This window comes from Balaenoptera acutorostrata, chromosome 1 (genome assembly GCF_949987535.1).
Source record: "Balaenoptera acutorostrata chromosome 1, mBalAcu1.1, whole genome shotgun sequence".
Lineage (NCBI taxonomy): Eukaryota > Metazoa > Chordata > Mammalia > Artiodactyla > Balaenopteridae > Balaenoptera > Balaenoptera acutorostrata.
Window position 1 is genome coordinate 78,794,261 of NC_080064.1, and position 17,890 is coordinate 78,812,150.

Genomic DNA, 17,890 nt, shown 5'->3' on the forward strand with positions numbered 1-17,890 from the left:
GAGTTTATTTTTGTGTATGGTGTAGGTAGTGTTCTAATTTCATTCTTTGACATGTAGCTGTCCAGTTTTCCCAGCACCACTTATTGAAGAGACAGTCTTTCCTCCATTGTATATTCTTGCCTTCTTTGTCATAGATTAGGTGACCATAGGTGCATGGGTTTATCTCTGGACTTTCTGTCCTGTTCCATTGATCTGTATTTCTGTTTTTGTGCCAGGACCATACTGTCCTGATTACTGTAGCTTTGTAGTATAGTCTGAAGTCAGGGAGCCTGATTCTTCCAGCTCCGTTTTTCTTTCTCAAGATTGCTTTGGCTATTCGGGGTCTTTTGTGCTTCCATACAAATTGTAAAATTTTTTGTTCTAATTCTGTGAAAAATGCCATTAGTAATTTGATACGGATTGCACTGAATCTGTAGATTGCTTTGGGTAGTATAGTCATTTTCACAATGTTGATTCTTCCAATCCAAGAACATGGTATATCTCTCCATCTGTTTGTGTCATCTTTGATTTCTTTCATCAGTATCTTATAGTTTTCTGAGTACAGGTTTTTTACCTCCTTAGGTAAGTTTATTCCTAGGTATTTTATTCTTGAGATGCTGTTTTTTAACTTATAATGGAGCTATAATAATACTTACCCTTTTTACCTCTTTTGCTGCTTCCTATTCTATTACTATCAAATGACACATCATATCCTCTGAGGCTATATGAGTCCTCTGAGCCAATGAACTATATGTATAATTGTCTTTTCCCCCCACCCCTCTATCATCTCTTGACCACCAGGCACTTGCCAGTATCCTTAAGGACTTTGGTTCTTCACTCCAACATCCCGTCATCATTATGGGGGATTTTAAAAATCTAACTATCTAAACAACAACCCATTTAACATATTATTTCAAACTTCTTTGAATGCGTCAACCCCAGTATACCTTTGCTCCTTGTCATTTTAGCAATGAATTGTTCTGAAATCTTAAATTTAGTATTCTAAACTGTTACCAGATCTGCATAAAGCACCTAGTTTAACACCTTGTACATAATGGTGTTGCTGTAAATGATAGCTCATGTTATTATTGTTACTCTGGCTCTTTTACTTCTTTGTTACCACACAGCTAGATGTTTGGTCAAACATTTCCATTTCCTTGATTCTTCAGGAAGGAGTTGAGAAAGGGGCCATCAGAAAATTTCATTTTCTTCTCTGTTTACCCTAAAACTATTGTTACCCTTTATCATTTCCTTACTGATGCCCCCACAGCATCCTTCAACCTTGTCTTTATAGGTATGTAGGTTTTGGTTGGGAAATAAGATACATGATTAGAAATAGGAATTATATGTGTATACACTGAGGCAGAAAAGTTTGTAATAGGTTTGGAATAATAGGGAGTCTTTGGAACTTTTTCTAGGATGTGAATTGATATAGGGTGCAGTTATATATAACTGTTACAGCACTAAATAGTTTGTATCACAATTGTTTACTTTTCTTTTCTGCTCCCACATCTATAGGGGGCAGACTTTTCAAGCAGAGGTCATAGCTTTGTATTCTCCGTTATCTCAGTCTCACTCTTCTCTGTTTCTCATTTTCCCAAAAGATCCTAAGGTTTCCTTCTTTTTGTCACATTAGTTCCAGCTGAGAATCACCCTCATTGAACTCCTGAACTGAAAACAGATATTACTGTTTCCTGAGGTGGTAGTTTTCTCTTTGCCCCATAGTAGATTCTGATGGCCTCCCTTCCCTGTTCTTCTCTTTGTCTCTGGAGGCTGATAGCTGCGAGTTTGAATCAGTGGGCTCTGACATGAAAGGGGAGACAATGTTAGAAGATCTAAGGGCAGGAGGAGAGGGCAATCAGGGTATTTGTTTCCTTCTCTCCTTCCCTTTTTTACAGCAGTGTTCATCTATGGCTGCAGTTCCTGTTTGACAGTCACTTTTCCAAGATCCAGTTCTCACTGAATTCTGGTAACTGTTTCTTCTTGCTCATTCAGGCTACGAGTGGTAATAGATTTCTACTGTAGGTAATCCTCAGATACTTCCCGTCCTTGTTGATTGCTTAACCTGAATCTTACCTTCATAAATAGCCAATTTTTAAAAACTTAACCTCTTTTTGAGTGTGCAGTCTCTTTACTGCTGGGACCCTAGTTGATGTTTCCCAAGCCTATGTTGTCCTCAGAAGCCCATAGAAGACCAAGTAATCAAAGGAGGAGACCAATTAATGTGACACCTGACATGTGCACCTTTACAAATCTCACCTTTCCTTGGTTTTTGAATTTTCCATGCTTTGAATAATTTTCTCTCTTTTAGTAGCTGCAGAAAATTTGCTTTTTGCCCTTTCTTTCCTTTTCAGCAGTGAAACCTGCCTCTCATTTTCACCTATCAGAGGTTCCCAAACTTTCTCGATTCACAACATCCTCAGTGTTCCAGTAATTTTTTTACAGTGCGTCTCTAGGCCAAAAGAAATACCCAGTAGTTCCATTTATTAAGAAGTAGTTACTGGGAACTCCCTGACAACCAGTGGTTAGGACTCCACGCTCTCACTGCCAAGGGCCCGGGTCCGATCCCTGGTCAGGGAACTAAAATCCCACAAGCTGCGTAGTGTAGCCAAAAATTAAAATTAAAATTAAATTTAAAAAAGAAGTAGTTACTAACTAAAAAGCTTGTGCACAGCAAAGGACACCATCAAGAAAATGAAAAGGCAATCTACAGAATGGGAGAAGATATTTGCAAGTCATCTATCAGATAAGAAGTTAATATTGCAAAATATATAAAGAACTTGCACAACTCAATAGCAAGAACAACAAAAAACAAATAATCTGATTTAAAATGGGCAAAGGAACTGAATAGACATTTTTCTAAAGAAGACATCCACATGGCCAAGAATGACATGAAATGGTGCTCAACATCACTAATCATCAGGGAAATGCAATTCAAATCCACAGTGAGATATCACATGTTAGCATGGCTGTCATCAAGAAGACAAGAGATAAGTGTTGGCGAGGATGTGGAGAAAAAGGAACCCTTGTACACTGTTGGTGGGAATGTAAATTGGTTCAGCCACTGTGGAAAACAGTATGGAGGTTCCTCAAAAAATTAAACATAGAACTACCATATGATCCAGCAGTCCAACTCTTGGGTATATATTCAAAGGAAATGAAAACAGGATATTGAAGAGATATCTGCACTCCCATGTTCATTGCAGCATTATTCACAATGGCCAATATCTGGAAACAGTCTGTGTCCATCAAAAGATGAATGGATAAAGAAAATGTGGTATATATATACAATGGAATGTTATTCAACCATGAGAAAGAAGGAAAAACTGCCATTGTGACAACATGGATGGACCTTGAGGACATTATCCTAAGTGAAAGAAGTCAGACAGAGAAAGACAAATATTACATGGTATCATTTACATGTGAAATCTTAAAAAGTCAAACTCATAGAAACCAATAGTAGAAAAATGTTTGTATGGAGAGGTTGGTAAAAAGGTACAAACTTTCAGTTATAAGGTAAATAAGGTCTGAGCATCTAATGTATAATGCAGTGTATAATGGTGACTAGTTAATAATACTATATTGTGTGAATGAAATTTGCTAAGAGAACAGAACTTAAATGTTCTTACCAAATGTAAATATTTTGTGTGTGTGTGTAAAATAGGTGATAGATGTGTTAATTAGATGGGAGGAATTCTTTAGTAGTATATATTTGTATATGTGTATCAAATCATCATGCTAACTACTTTAGAAAAAGTAGTTACTATTTACTTTCGGGCCTTACAGAGACTTCAGACAAACCATACAGATTCCTTAGTTCTACCACAGTTTCTTCTTTGATCCTCGGTTCAGATTCATAATAAGACAAAATGAAACACAAGTTGAGACAGTTTGCCAGTATTGCCAATCTGTACTTAGCTCAGATCATACTGCTCAGCTATTTTGGCAGTGGTTTTACTCCATGTAGAATTTTGTTGCTCTTGAGGTTTGACATTACCTACAAACATGCCCTTGCTTTATGGAATGGACCTGCTTCATCTGGAAAATTGCCAGCAAATGAGCAGTCATACTTGCAATTTAAATTCAATAAATATCAGTGGCATTTCCCTATATAGAGGGTACTTTGCTTTTCAGATACTATATCCCTGCTTTACTGAATTGCAGTAGATGTTAGGGGTTAAAGTAGGATTAGGGTTCCATGCAACAGTGTTATGAATAGACATAAAATATCTTAATCTGCTTTGGACTGTAGCCACTCTCCCCCCTTAAATTGTAGAGAGAGTGATACAGGGAACAATGCAAAGTAACAAAAAGTAAAGAGCTTTATACCTAAAATTTCATGTAGAACTCCAGGAAAGCTAATGTAGGCCTTAAGATAACCTTCCATCCCAAATCTCAGGTGTTTCTAACGTACGTACTTCAGGTTGAAGAATGGAATAAACAGAGGAAAGAGAAATGAGTTAATATGTGAGTTTTACCAGAGTGGCTAGAAAAAATATAAAGGAGGTGATTTGGCCTTCTCTCATCCAGAGAAAGATATACTCTTACAATTTTAGTATTGTAAGTATAAGAACTTTTAAGAATTACTAATTTTGTCCCTAGCATCTATACCACTTGCATTTGCCTGATCCATAACAAGTTTTCCTCCCTGATACCATGGAAGAAGTTAGGAGAAAGTAGACCTCTCCTTTTCTAATCTAAAATAAAGTAGTCTAAATTACCAACCTCTGGTTCAGTTATGCAGTTTATTTCCCAAAATAACTGTTTTCAAAATACTTAAAATTTTAACTTGAATGGAATATTATAGCATTAATACCCACCACTTCTAAATGCCATTTGCTGATCTTAAAATAATAAAATAATTATCCTCTACTCATCCTTACCCTTTCCTGACAAGTATTCTCTCCCATAGTAATTATGTATCAGAGAGAAGCAATGAGGTAGGAAGTTCTGAGCTCATATACTCACTGCCAAGATATCTTTTTCTAGTCCTTTTTTTCTGAGTGTCTATGAGACCTTTTGGCACATTGTGTCTTGACTCATTTTTTTCATGTTCTGTTTTTTTATGTGTTTTCTGTGTTCATTTGCATCAACTAGTTTTATTATTTAAAGTCAAATGGTTTTTTTATTATGCATACTAGAAGCTTAGATAATAAGATGCATAAGTTCACAAATTGAAAGTTTTTATATGAAAAAAGTAATTTATTACTTTGGTGAGCCTAAAGGGAAAAACATTTATCTCTTTTTGTGGGTGATCCACAAAATCCTGAAAAACAAAATAATGGAGAACTCTTATGCTTTATAATTAAAATGTATGCAGATTATGACTTGTATGTAGAGGTCAATTTATGGCTTGATCTCCAGTTTATAAACTGTGTTCTACAAGTACATTTAATAATTGATTGTTAAAACCTTAAATATATTTTCCACATAAGCATTATTTTTAATGACTACAGAGTGTTCCCTCATGTAGATAAGGTATAATACTCAAGTTGTCCCTGGTTTTGGGGGGGTTTTTTGTTTCGTTTTATTGTGTTTGATGTTGTAATAAATGAACATTTTTCTGTATAAAACTTAGTTTCCTCTTTGCTACCTACCTACGCAGACCCCTGTAATCACTGGTCTTATTACCCGGTGGTATTCTTTAGAAGATTAAATGACCTAACATTCTTAAAGTGTTTGGCATAGTGTGTGGCACACTGAAAGTGGAGAATAAATGCTATTCACAGACCTTTTCCTGATCAACATTGGGATAAAGAAATAAGAAGGTTTGAAATGGATTCTTTGAGGTGAACATTGAGGTCTAGCAACAGCACAGCCTATGATGCCAATAGGAGAAGGAAAATCCAAAAGATTGAAGCTCTGAGATGGAAAGAAAGAGTTTCGGTGGTCATTCATCTGTATTGATTGTTCCCAGTTGTGTATTCTTTATCTAAAAGGAATACCTTAACTGGAGAATGTTGGAATATGAATGTCTTCCTTTTAGTTAAAATGTGTAAGTTTGTTAAAGTAATATATAATAGAGAAACATTATAAAAGCACTCTTTAAAATAGTGCAACCGTTGTGTATGTTATCTTTGTTTATTGTATTTGTATTTTATATTTTTTGTAATATTTTATTCACATGTGTGTCCAATGATGTGTTCCCTGTTTTCTTTATTTTTTATTTAATTATTCTAGTCACGTGAACTGGAAATTTCAGTTTATTGGCGTGATTGGCGATCTCTGTGTGCTGTAAAATTTCTGAGGTTAGAAGATTTTTTAGACAACCAACGGCATGGCATGTGTCTCTATTTGGAACCGCAGGGTACTTTATTTGCAGAGGTAATAAATGTATTTTATTAAATATGCATAACTACCATTGAAATTATATATGTAGGCAACATGATGTAGAAGTGGGAAGAGTATTAGGCTGAATGGCAGACAACTTGAATTCTTGGCTCAACTCTGCCACTAAATAGGTATGTTACCCTGAGACAAGTCATTTATCCTCTCTAGGTCTGTTTTCTCATCTAGAAAATGAGGAGATGGAACTAAATTATATCTCAGATTCTCTTAAGTTTTCAAACTTGCAAGTTTATTGAATTTCATGAACCATAAATCTAATGCCATAGTCATGTCAACTTGAATTTTCTTAACTGCAGGTTACCTTTTTTAATCCAGTTATTGAAAGAAGACCCAAACTCCAAAGACAAAAGAAAATTTTTTCGAAACAACAAGGTAATTACTGAGAAATCAAGTACAAAGTGTTTTGGTGTTATCTTAAATACTTTAAAAATGTATATACTATTTAAAAAGTGATATCCATCTTTTCTTTGTGTTTTCTTCTTATTTGTTCAATTATTTACTTCTAAATTTTGTTATGGAAAATTTGAAACACGCGTAAGTATGGAGACTAGTGCGGTGTGCCATCACTCAGCTCCAACAACAGTCAGCTTATGTCCAGTTTTGTTTCATCTGTGTTCCATCGCTTACAACTTCCTCAGATTGGTTGAAGCAAACCCAGACGTCATATTGATTCATCCATAAATATTACAGTTAGTATCTCTAAAAGATAAGAATTCTGTTTTTAAAACCTTAACCACATACCATTGCTAGACTTAAATGAGCAATTCCTACGTATTTATTTTTAAAACTGATTTTGCTTTTTTGCACTAGCCTTTAATAACAAATAGTTAAGAACTGTTTTTTTAAGTGACAAATATTGTTTGTTCTTCATAAATTATAAACCGATGAATATGAATTCTTAAATTATGGCTTTTGGTAATATATTAAAAAAATACTTGTTCTGTTTTCTTTATTTACAATATCCACAGGCAAAACATTTCTCAGAGCTCCTCAAATGAATATTAATATTGCCACTTGGGGAAGACTAGTGAGAAGAGCTATTCCTACAGTAAATCATTCTGGCGCCTTCAGCCCTCAAGCCCCTGTGCCTGCTACAGTGCCAGTGGTTGATGTACACATCCCTGAACTAGCACCTCCAGCTAGGTATGTGTCTTAAGATTTTTAAGCATTGCTCTTATAAAATAGTTATTGTGACATTTGTACATATTGATTACAGTGAGCCTATTAAAAGTCTCATTTTTTCCAAATAGTATTTTGAAGCTAGTGCTCTGCTTACTTTTAAAACAATAAAATTGTTTGCCTTAATTGTAAAGTTATTTAAAATATATACTTTTGATTACTGGTTTTGGTGAGTTGCTTTATCTTTTATAAGTGATTCTGCAGTAACCAAATTGGACTTTGATCTTGAACCTGAGCCTCCTCTGGCCCCACCACGTGATTCTTCCCTTGGAGAAATAGATGAATCTGCTGAATTAAGAGATTTGGATACACAAGGACAGGTAAGGCATTTTAAACCTTGTATAATTCCTTTTCACCAGATAAATTACCAGTAAAAGCATCATAGTGAATGAGATGTTAAAAACATCTCATTTAACATTTTAGTTAAAAAATGCCTGTGTGAACTGTGTTGTTTATGTTGCTTGTGAATGAAACATAAAAACCTCTGGATGCTCATGAGCCAGGAGAGATGGAATAGGCTGCTTAATCTAGGAGCATAGGAGCATGGCTGATATTGGATGACATGTTGCCTGAAACACTGTGCATCTTCTAACTAGGTTAACATGATTTTTGAAAATGCATGTAAGATGAAAGTAATGTATTCATTTTTTTAAATTGAAATATGGTTGATTTACAACATTGTGTTTCAGGTGTACAGCATAGTGATTCAGTATTTTTTCAGATTCTAGTTCATTATAGGTTAGTACAAGATAATGGGTATAATTCCCTGTGCTATACAGTATATCCTATTGCTTATCCATTTTATATATAGTAGTTTGTATCTGTTAATCCCATACCCCTAATTTGTCCCTCCCCCCTTCCTCCTCCCCTTGGTAAGCACAAGTTTGTTTTCTAAATCTATGAGTCTGTTTCTGTTTTGTATATACATTCATTTGTATTATTTTTTAGATTCTACATATAAGTGATATCGTATAGTATTTATTTCTTTGTCTGACTTATTTCACTAAGCATAATATTCTCTACATCCATCCATGTTGCTGTAGAGGGCATTATTTTATTCTTTTTTTGGGGGGAGTAATATTCCATTGTGTGTGTGTGTGTGTGTGTATACACACACATACATTTTAAAAAAATTTTATTGAAGTATAGTTGATTTACAGTGTTGTGTTTAATTTCTGCTGTATAGCGAAGTCACTCAGTTATACATATATATATTATTTTTCATATTCCTTTCCATTATGGTTTATCACAGGATATTGAATATAGTTCCTTGTGCTATGTTGTAGGACCTTGTTGTTTACCCATCCTATATATAATAGTTTGCACCTGCTAATCCCACACTCCCAATCCTTCCCTCCCCCAAATGCCCTCCCCCTTAGCAACCACAAGTCTGTTCTCTATATTTGTGAGTCTGTGTTTGTTTCATAGATACGTTCATTTGTGTTTTATTTTTGATTCCACATGTAAGTGATATCATATGGTATTTGTCTTTCTCTTTCTGACTTACTTTGCTTAGCATGATAATCTCTAGGTCCATCCATGTTGGTGCAAATGACATTATTTCTTTTTAATGGCTGAGTAATTCCATTGTATGTGTGTGTGTGTGTGTGTGATATATATTTACCACATCTTCTTTATCCATTCATCTGTTGATGGACATTTAGGTTGTTTCCATGTCTTGGCTATTGTAAATAGTGCTGCTATGAACATAAGGGTGCGTGTATCTTTTTGAATTAGAGATTCATCTGGGTATATGCCCAGGAGTGGAGTTGCTGGATCATATGGCAACTCTATTTTTAGTTTTTTGAGGAACCTCCATACTGTTTTCCATAATGGCTGTACCAATTTAAATACATTCCCACCAGTAGTGTAAGAGGGTTCCCTTTTCTCTACATCTCTCCAGCATTTATGATTTGTAGACTTTTTAATGATGGCCATTTTGACCGATGTGAGGTGGTACCCCATTATTGTTTTGATTTGCATTTCTCTAATAATTAGTGATGATGAGCATCTTTTCATGTGCCTATTGGCCATCTGTATGTACCACATCTTCTTAAACCAGTCGTCTGTTGATGGCCGCTTGGGTTGCTTTTGTGTAACTGGCTATTGTAAACAGTGCTTCTGTGAACATTGGGGCTCATGTATCTTTTCAAATTAGTGTTTTTGTTTTTTCCAATGTATTCATTTTTTTTACCTTTTTTAGATAAGAGTAATATATAATTAATAACCATAAAAATGAATATCCAATATCTGAATTTTATTTTCTCACCCATATTTATATCAACTTTTAACATTTTTTTCTTTAACTATCCTTACCTAATAAGTTGTTTTCTGAATGTTTCTATGATTTAATGAGTGTTTAATATTTTACAGGTTTCAGAAACAGTTTTTGATACTGAGAATGACAGAAATAGACTACTTCCAAAATCTCAATCTGAGTATGAGCCTGATATTCCTCAATCAGGCCTAGAATATAGTGGTATTGATGAACTTGAGGACAGAAGGTAAAGAATATGTACACCGCTTTGCTACATGTTTAGTCCCATACTTTTGCCTTATTTTGATTGACATTACTGTTTTCAGATCTCAACAAATGTTTCAGTTTAATCTACAAGACTTCCGGTGTTGTGCTGTCTTGGGTAGAGGACATTTTGGAAAGGTAATCTTTTAAAATTTCTTGGAATGCCTACAAAAGTAATAACTCACATGGGAAATAATTATTTTAATCTCATTTCAGGTGCTTTTGGCTGAATATAAACACACTAATGAAATGTTTGCTATAAAAGCCTTAAAGAAAGGAGACATTGTGGCTCGAGATGAAGTAGACAGGTTAGTTTTTTAAAAATGAAATTGTTTATTTTTCTGAAAATGTAGCTTATCGTGAAAAATCAGTGTATGTCTTGCAACAACAAAACTTTCTATTTTCCTAATACAGTTGACCGTTGAATAACATGGGTTTCAACTGCATGGGTCCACTTAAACATGGATATTTTTCAACAGTAAATGCTACAATATTACATGGTCTATAGTTGGTGAATCCACAGATGTGGAGGAACTGCAGATACAGAGGGTTGACTATAAATTATACACAGATTAACCCCCGTGTTGTTAAAGGGTCAACTGTAATAAGTAAAGAAACTAAATAAATTAATGCATAAGGTAGGCATTAATTAAATGGTTTTCTTTCTAGCTAACTCCCTCTTCCCCTTCTTAAGACATTTTACTGCTGAGTGAATACCAAGGAAAGATGATGAAATGTTTAAACTAATTCTAATAAGTTTTTTTACTTGGAAATGTTAAACTGTTTATATGGAATAGAAACTGTTATACATCTGTGGTTGGGTGAGGCTATTTCCTGTTCATACTACAGAAGTAATAAGATGTCATTTACAAATAATCTTCAGTTAACTGAATGGTTAATATATTCTGCTTTTGAAAATGCACCTACATCTATTTTTTGCTCTATGTTTCTGAAAATGATATTTTTTGACCACAGCATCTTACATTTCTGGGTGTAAATTGATACGGATACCTCTTGATCTACAATTATTGAAATGTAAGGACTTTGTAGATAATATTGTAATTAGGTTAGAGAATATACTTTAAAAAGACTATCTCAAATAAATGGAGTGGTTCAACATGGAAATTATTGTATAATAAAATGGCATATTTATTACAGAATGAGGCTTTCATTTGATATTTAGAAGAAGTAGTATTTTTCTTAAACCACCAGTTTAAGGAAGCACCAGTTGATATTAATAGGAGACAGCCCTGTATGATGAGAACAGCCTGTGATTATCAGTGAGAAGGCTTCTCTAGTTCTGATTGTTCCTTCTTACTTAATGATTTGATCCCAGGGCAATTCACTGAACATCTTTGAGCCTCAGTTAACCCACATATTTTTTTTTTTTTTTAACCCACATATTTTTACAATATATTTTTTGGTAACACTTGCCTTACCGAATTGTATTAAGTGCCATATAGATATATCAAATTGCTATTTTTAATATTTTTCCATGATATGGGAAGTTCTTAGAATTAGGATAGATCTTAAAAGATGTGGGTTTCCTTTATATAAAAAAATATTTTCCTTTTGGATTTGCCTATTTGTTTTTTATCCATTTCTCATACTTCTCAATTATATCAAAATAAACTCTTCTCTGATCTAAAACTACTTAGAGAGGATTTTGCATAATATTTATGAAATATTCTGAACACTATAGTATATGCTAACAACTGTATATTTCTGTTACATAAGTAGTTAAAGCAAACCTTTAATTACACTGTCAGTTTGTTTTTAATTACAATAATAGTAAGGTCAAATGTTTTTCTTTTCTGGAAGAATGTTTGCTTTATTCCAGATTCATATATGGTAAATTCATTTATATCCTAAAATAATAGGAGACTGGTACTACCGCAGTTAATAATGGGAAAGTGGTAATTACTTGGCGGTTTATATAACTTTCTGCTACATTGTTACTACTTTGAGCCACGTCTCTGTAGGAAAAAACTTTCTAATTAAATATAGATAGAATAATATTAATATTACTATTAAAGAAGAATGTCCAGATCAGAGGATGAAGCTTTAGCCAGAACCTGGGACATTACCCCTACTTAAAATTAATCCAGCCTTAGTGAAAAGTTGATGAGTGATCTTCATCTAACTTCAGTTATAAATCCATGTATTCAGTAACACGGAAGTAAAATAATCTCCAGTAGAACCAGAAAAACAGAGAAATGTAAAATTCAGAGTGAGAAATAAAACTCACTGTTAGAGGACTTTGAGGAAGGCAGCAAGAAAAAGAGCAATTAGAGGAAGGCAAGAAAAAAAATTAATTTAGAAAATAAGGAAACAGACCAGCATGTTTTTAAAAGTTATATAACTTGCAAGTCTGAATAGTAAACAACTAAGCAGAAATCTTTTATATCCACTTTCTAGCTCATCCTTTTAATAGATCCATAGAATTCGATGTTATTGCATATCAGTGGGGGTTTTTTTCCTATAGTTGTTTCTGAAATACTTGATGGTTCTTAATGACAGTTTTCCTTTCTAAATTTTCTCTTTCTAGTGTGAATTTTATTATTTTACTTATAGAAAATTCTAAATCAACTTGTTTTTTGTTGTTATTTGGTTTGTTTTTTTTCTTCTAGTTTTATTGAGATATAATTGACATGCAGCACTGTATAAGTTTAAGGTGTACAGCATAATGATTTGACTTACATACATCATGAAATAACTGTCAAAATAAGTTAAGTGAACATCATAGAGATACAAAATTAAAGAAAGAAAAAAAATATTTTCCTTGTGATGAGAACTCCTAAGATTTACTCTTTTTTTTTTTAAATTATTTTTATTTTATTTATTTATTTATTTATGGCTGCGTTGGGTCTTCGTTTCTATGCGAGGGCTTTCTCCAGTTGCGGCAAGCGGGGGCCACTCTTCATTGCGGTGCGCGGGCCTCTCACTATCGCGGCCTCTCTTGTTGCGGAGCACAGGCTCCAGACACGCAGGCTCAGTAATTGTGGCTCACGGGCCTAGTTGCTCCACAGCATGTGGGATCTTCCTAGACCAGAGCTCGAACCCGTGTCCCCTGCATTGGCAGGCAGATTCTCAACCACTGCACCACCAGGGAAGCGATAAGATTTACTCTTTTAACAACTTTCATATATAACATACAGCAATGTTAACTTTATCATATTGTACATTATATCTCTAGTACTTATTTATCTTATAACTAGAAGTTTGTACCTTTTGACTGCCTTCATCCAATTTCCCCTCCCCTCACCCCATCTCTGGTAATCACAAATCTACATCTTTTTAAAGGAACACAAATTATGCACTAACTTCAAAGTAATGTAATTCATGTACAAAGATCGCGTTTTCCACCTACCATTAGTTGAACTTCTTTCTGAGTGCCATCTTACCCCACTCCTGAGTAGGAATGTTAAATGTGTGTTACTGTTATGCCTCCTCACTCAGCTTCCTTTTCTTACCAGTTCACATTTCAAAACAACAGAATAGACTTGGAAGTATATTTTTGTAGTTGCAGAACAAAAACACAGCTAGCCAGATTTTCTATATATATCATATATACATATATATGATTTAATCCTAAGATTAGCCTTATTAATGTTGTAATTTTCCACTGACCAAAATAACTGTTTATATAGTTTTTAAGTTTCTATCATGTCTAATAATGTACTGAAGGAAGTACACCAAAAAATGTTAGAATGAAACTAGTCACTTAGGGAGATAAAACATTAATACATTAGTTATATAAATAAAACAAATTAGATATGTTTGAGTTTAAGCTGAACAATATAGACAATCGCAGCTCATAAAAGGGGGAACATCAAATGAAGGTGTGCTGGTGGATTTAGATAAGGCCTTGTAAAGAAGATTGGATTTGTGCTGATCTTTGGCAGATGGAAGATACTTGGGAACATGGAGAGGAGAGAAATGACAAGATAGAGGAAAATGTTCTGGACAGAATGAATAAAGTTTGAAGTTTTGAATAAGGTTGGATTGTTTCATAGACTTTTAAGGAGGATACACAATTTAGATTAGGTTGGGAAAAGTTAAAGACTTCTGGAGCAGCTTTCTGGTGTGCTGTATAATGCTTAAAATTAAAATTATTGTTCCTGTTGGGGTCTATAAAGATCCTTCCTCCTTTACCTAATAGTCCTAAGACATCTATCCAGCCGTCATCAACATTGTCATTCCTCATCAAACAATTCTATGAATGGCATTAAAACCATTTTAAGAGGAATTCTGGTTAATCCTTTAGACCATTTACATGTTCAACACAGGTCTAACCTTATAGTTACCCAGTTGAGAATTAGTAATTCACCCATAATAGATTAGTAATTCACCCATAAACCATACACAGTGAAGAGGCCACGTTTGTCATCTAGTTGAGCCCAAAACATCTTGCCAGTTTGTCTTATTTCATCTGAATATTTTATCCTCATTAGCCAAAATTAAGATTCACATAGTAAATCAATTGTTTTAGAATCTGTCTTACAGCTCTTGCCCAATTGGACATTGTTTTCCAATAAATTTAAATGGTGATAAAGTCAAAGCTGTTAACTGTTCTTTCTAATCTTCTGTGAATTTATTTCTAATAGTGACTTAATTTGTAGTAACATTTAGAAACCTTGCAAATGTATGTAGACATAAGCCCAACGCTTTAGAAACAATTACAGTGGGGCTTTCTGTTTCTGAGTATATATAAAGTTGTAAACAGATTGGGTGAAATAAGAGGGTAAGAGTTCATCTAGAACGTGACCATATTAAATGGAGTTTAAACACTATTTCATAATAGCTGCATTTACTGTCAGTATTTAAAACTGAACAGGTGTTTTAGTTCATAATTCAGAATACAACTGTATTAACAGAGCAATAAAAATTCCATGTTCCTTCTACACAACAGGTATACTCTTAAATGTTTTCAAAATTCTATTTAATTTTCTTGAGTCATAGCAGTATAATCTGGATACCCAAACAAATGCTTTAATCTTTAAATTAACCTTTTTAAAATTAACTCTGAAGAGATCCAAAAGAAAGGAGAATGGGTCTACCTCCTTCTAACATTAGAATTTTGGTTTGGTATTTTGAAATCAATAACCAAATACAGACACACACACACACACACACACATCTAAGCAGTTCTTTAATTTTAAAAATGAAAGCATTATTAATGCTTTTCAACAAACATTAATGTCAATTTTTGATTCCAGTCTCAAAAACAAACAAAAATGCCTATTTTGTATTAGAAACATAAATGTAATCTAATTGTTAATAAAATACGTCTGTAGGTATATTTATTTTGATCAGGTGCTTAAAGTGTTGATTCCAAGTTGTATCTGAATAATATTTGACCTGGTTTTCTTCTGCTTTGAGGTGTTTTTTGTTGTTGTTGTTTAGACTTTTTTTTCTTTTTTTGGTTTTTCCCCAGTTATACATACACATGTATCTATTCTTTTTCAAATTCTTTTCCCATTTACGTTGTTACATAGTACTGAACAGAGTTGCTTGTGCTATACAGTAGGTCCTTGTTGGTTATCCATTTTAAATATAGCAGTGTGTACATGTCTGCTTTGAGTTTTAAGTCAGGTTGATTTACTAAATATTTTCAGGGGGAAGAAGAGTGGTATTTTTTGTTATTTAGGCGAAATTGTTTCAGAGTCAGTAAGTTTGACCGCTGTTCTTTTAAGCAGCTTGTAAGAGTTCTTACAGGGAAACCTGTGATAGCTATAGATTTTATAGATAAATTGTATCATTCTCCAGGAGCTTCCTTGAAGTATGTTATAGAATTCTCCATGTAACCTCTTTATTTTCCAGTTAGCCTTTTAAATTAAAATTTTATGCAGTGTATCTTTACCTCTCAGCTTCATATATTATATAATAGAATATTTGGATACCATAGCTTGTGAATTATAAGTATATACTGTTCTTGAAATTGCCTTGATCACAAAATATGTATTTTAAAATTATGCTTTAGGTTGCTAAATCCTCTGACCAATTCCTGAAAAATTTGCACAATTCACTCCCAATTAAGCCTTTTTTATTAACTATTACCACTAACCATATGTGTGCTGCTCTGATACTATCAATGTGAACTTTGTCATGCTAATCATATTTAGTTTTCATTAATATATTTCTGTTAAAGTTATATATATCAAGTAGCCCAAATTTTTCAAAGCATTTATAGCAAAACTAGGACACATATTATGGTTTTAAAGTTATAATGATTAAGAACTTTGCTTATATTAGAGTTTAGTAATTTTTAAAGAATGTTATTTCCAACTAGAACTTTAAAAAAAAATAACAGTGATTTTTAAATGTTTTCTCTTACAGCCTGATGTGTGAAAAAAGAATTTTTGAAACTGTGAATAGTGTAAGGCATCCCTTTTTGGTGAACCTTTTTGCATGTTTCCAAACCAAAGAGCATGTTTGCTTTGTAATGGAATATGCTGCCGGTGGGGACCTAATGATGCACATTCATACTGATGTCTTTTCTGAACCAAGAGCTGTGTGAGTATTTAGCATTTCTCTGAGTTTCTTCATGACTGATTTCTTTCTGGGAGGGAAAAAATGCTCTCTGAATTTTAGATTTATTTTTTTCCCTCATATGGAAAATAGATGAAGGAATATTAGAACTCCTTACTTACCTTTTTGCCATAAATAAATGTATCTGTTTTTCTCTGTTGTTCATGTCGAAAATTTCATGGATTACCCTAAATCACACTTGATAATTTAGATATACAATTTAGGTTTATTTTAGTAAAATCTCTTCTTTTTTCCCAGTATATTTTCTCCCTAGGGAATGCCATCTAGGACCATGGCTTTAAGTATTAACTATACTCAAAGTCCATTGTTAAGTGAAAAAAGAAAATGTAGAAGAGTTTGTATTATATATTTGTGTGAAATATTTGTATTTGCATTTTAAAGGGTAATTTAAAAGAGTATGTCTTAAGTGTTTGCTTGCATGTGCTTACAGTATCTCTAAAGAATATAAAAGAAATTGGTATGTGTATCGCCTCCAATGAAAGACATAGAATCCAGGTATGATACTTAATAAATAACTGGGTATACTGTTTAAAATATATATTTCACTGAACGCTTACAGGATGTCAGGTACTGTGTTAAATATTTTAATTTATCACTATAACCCTTTTTGTAGTTTTTGAATTTGATATTATATGAAGGTTTTGCTTATTCAGCTGCAAAGGAATAAATAATAGCAAACATTTGTGATTAAACATAATTATATATATTCTTTCCCTGTTGTTATCCCAGTTTTATAGCTCTTAAGTGTTGGAGCTAGGATTTGAACCTAGGAAAATGCTCTTAATAGCTACACTGTGTATGCAGGTGTTTACTAAATTTATATCTCCAGCCCTTACCTCTTACCTAAACTTCGAATTCCAATAACATTCAGCAGCCAACTTGACTGTTCCCTTTATATGGCTAATAAGTATTTCTTGTTTAACATCTCAAAATGAACGCCTGATATTTCCCATTTCCCCCCACCTCACCCACCACTTCCCAGCCTGTTACTCTTCTAGGCTTCTCTCTTATTAAATGGCAATACCATCTATCAGTTGTTCAAGCCAAAACACAGGGAGTCATTCTTGATTCTCTTTTTTCCTTACATGCAACATCCAAATTCTACCTGCAAAACATAACCCAAATCATAAACCAGTAGTAAAACTTTATTGAGTTTACTATTGAATTTTTATCACTTGTCTGTATTCTGACAACTGACATTTGTGTAACATTTTTGCTTTCATTCCTTTATTTGATTCTCATCATAACCATCAGACGTATAATACAGCAGATAGTAGTACTAGGGCATTAGTTCTGATGGATAGTGAAGCT

At 33.5% G+C, this 17,890-nt stretch overlaps 1 protein-coding gene across 6 annotated transcripts in view; it reads left to right on the forward strand.

Annotated features, from left to right (window-relative positions):
- Positions 1 to 17,890, forward strand: part of PKN2 (protein kinase N2) — a 190,982-nt gene that overhangs the window by 98,661 nt on the left and 74,431 nt on the right. For all 6 annotated transcript variants that reach the window (XM_007182344.3, XM_057544823.1, XM_057544822.1 and 3 more), the window contains 8 exons: positions 6,160 to 6,303; positions 6,624 to 6,699; positions 7,296 to 7,470; positions 7,700 to 7,826; positions 9,880 to 10,010; positions 10,090 to 10,165; positions 10,244 to 10,335; positions 16,367 to 16,543. In XM_007182344.3, coding sequence (XP_007182406.1) covers positions 6,160 to 6,303; positions 6,624 to 6,699; positions 7,296 to 7,470; positions 7,700 to 7,826; positions 9,880 to 10,010; positions 10,090 to 10,165; positions 10,244 to 10,335; positions 16,367 to 16,543 — 998 coding nt within the window. The remainder of the gene's footprint in view (positions 1 to 6,159; positions 6,304 to 6,623; positions 6,700 to 7,295; positions 7,471 to 7,699; positions 7,827 to 9,879; positions 10,011 to 10,089; positions 10,166 to 10,243; positions 10,336 to 16,366; positions 16,544 to 17,890) is intronic.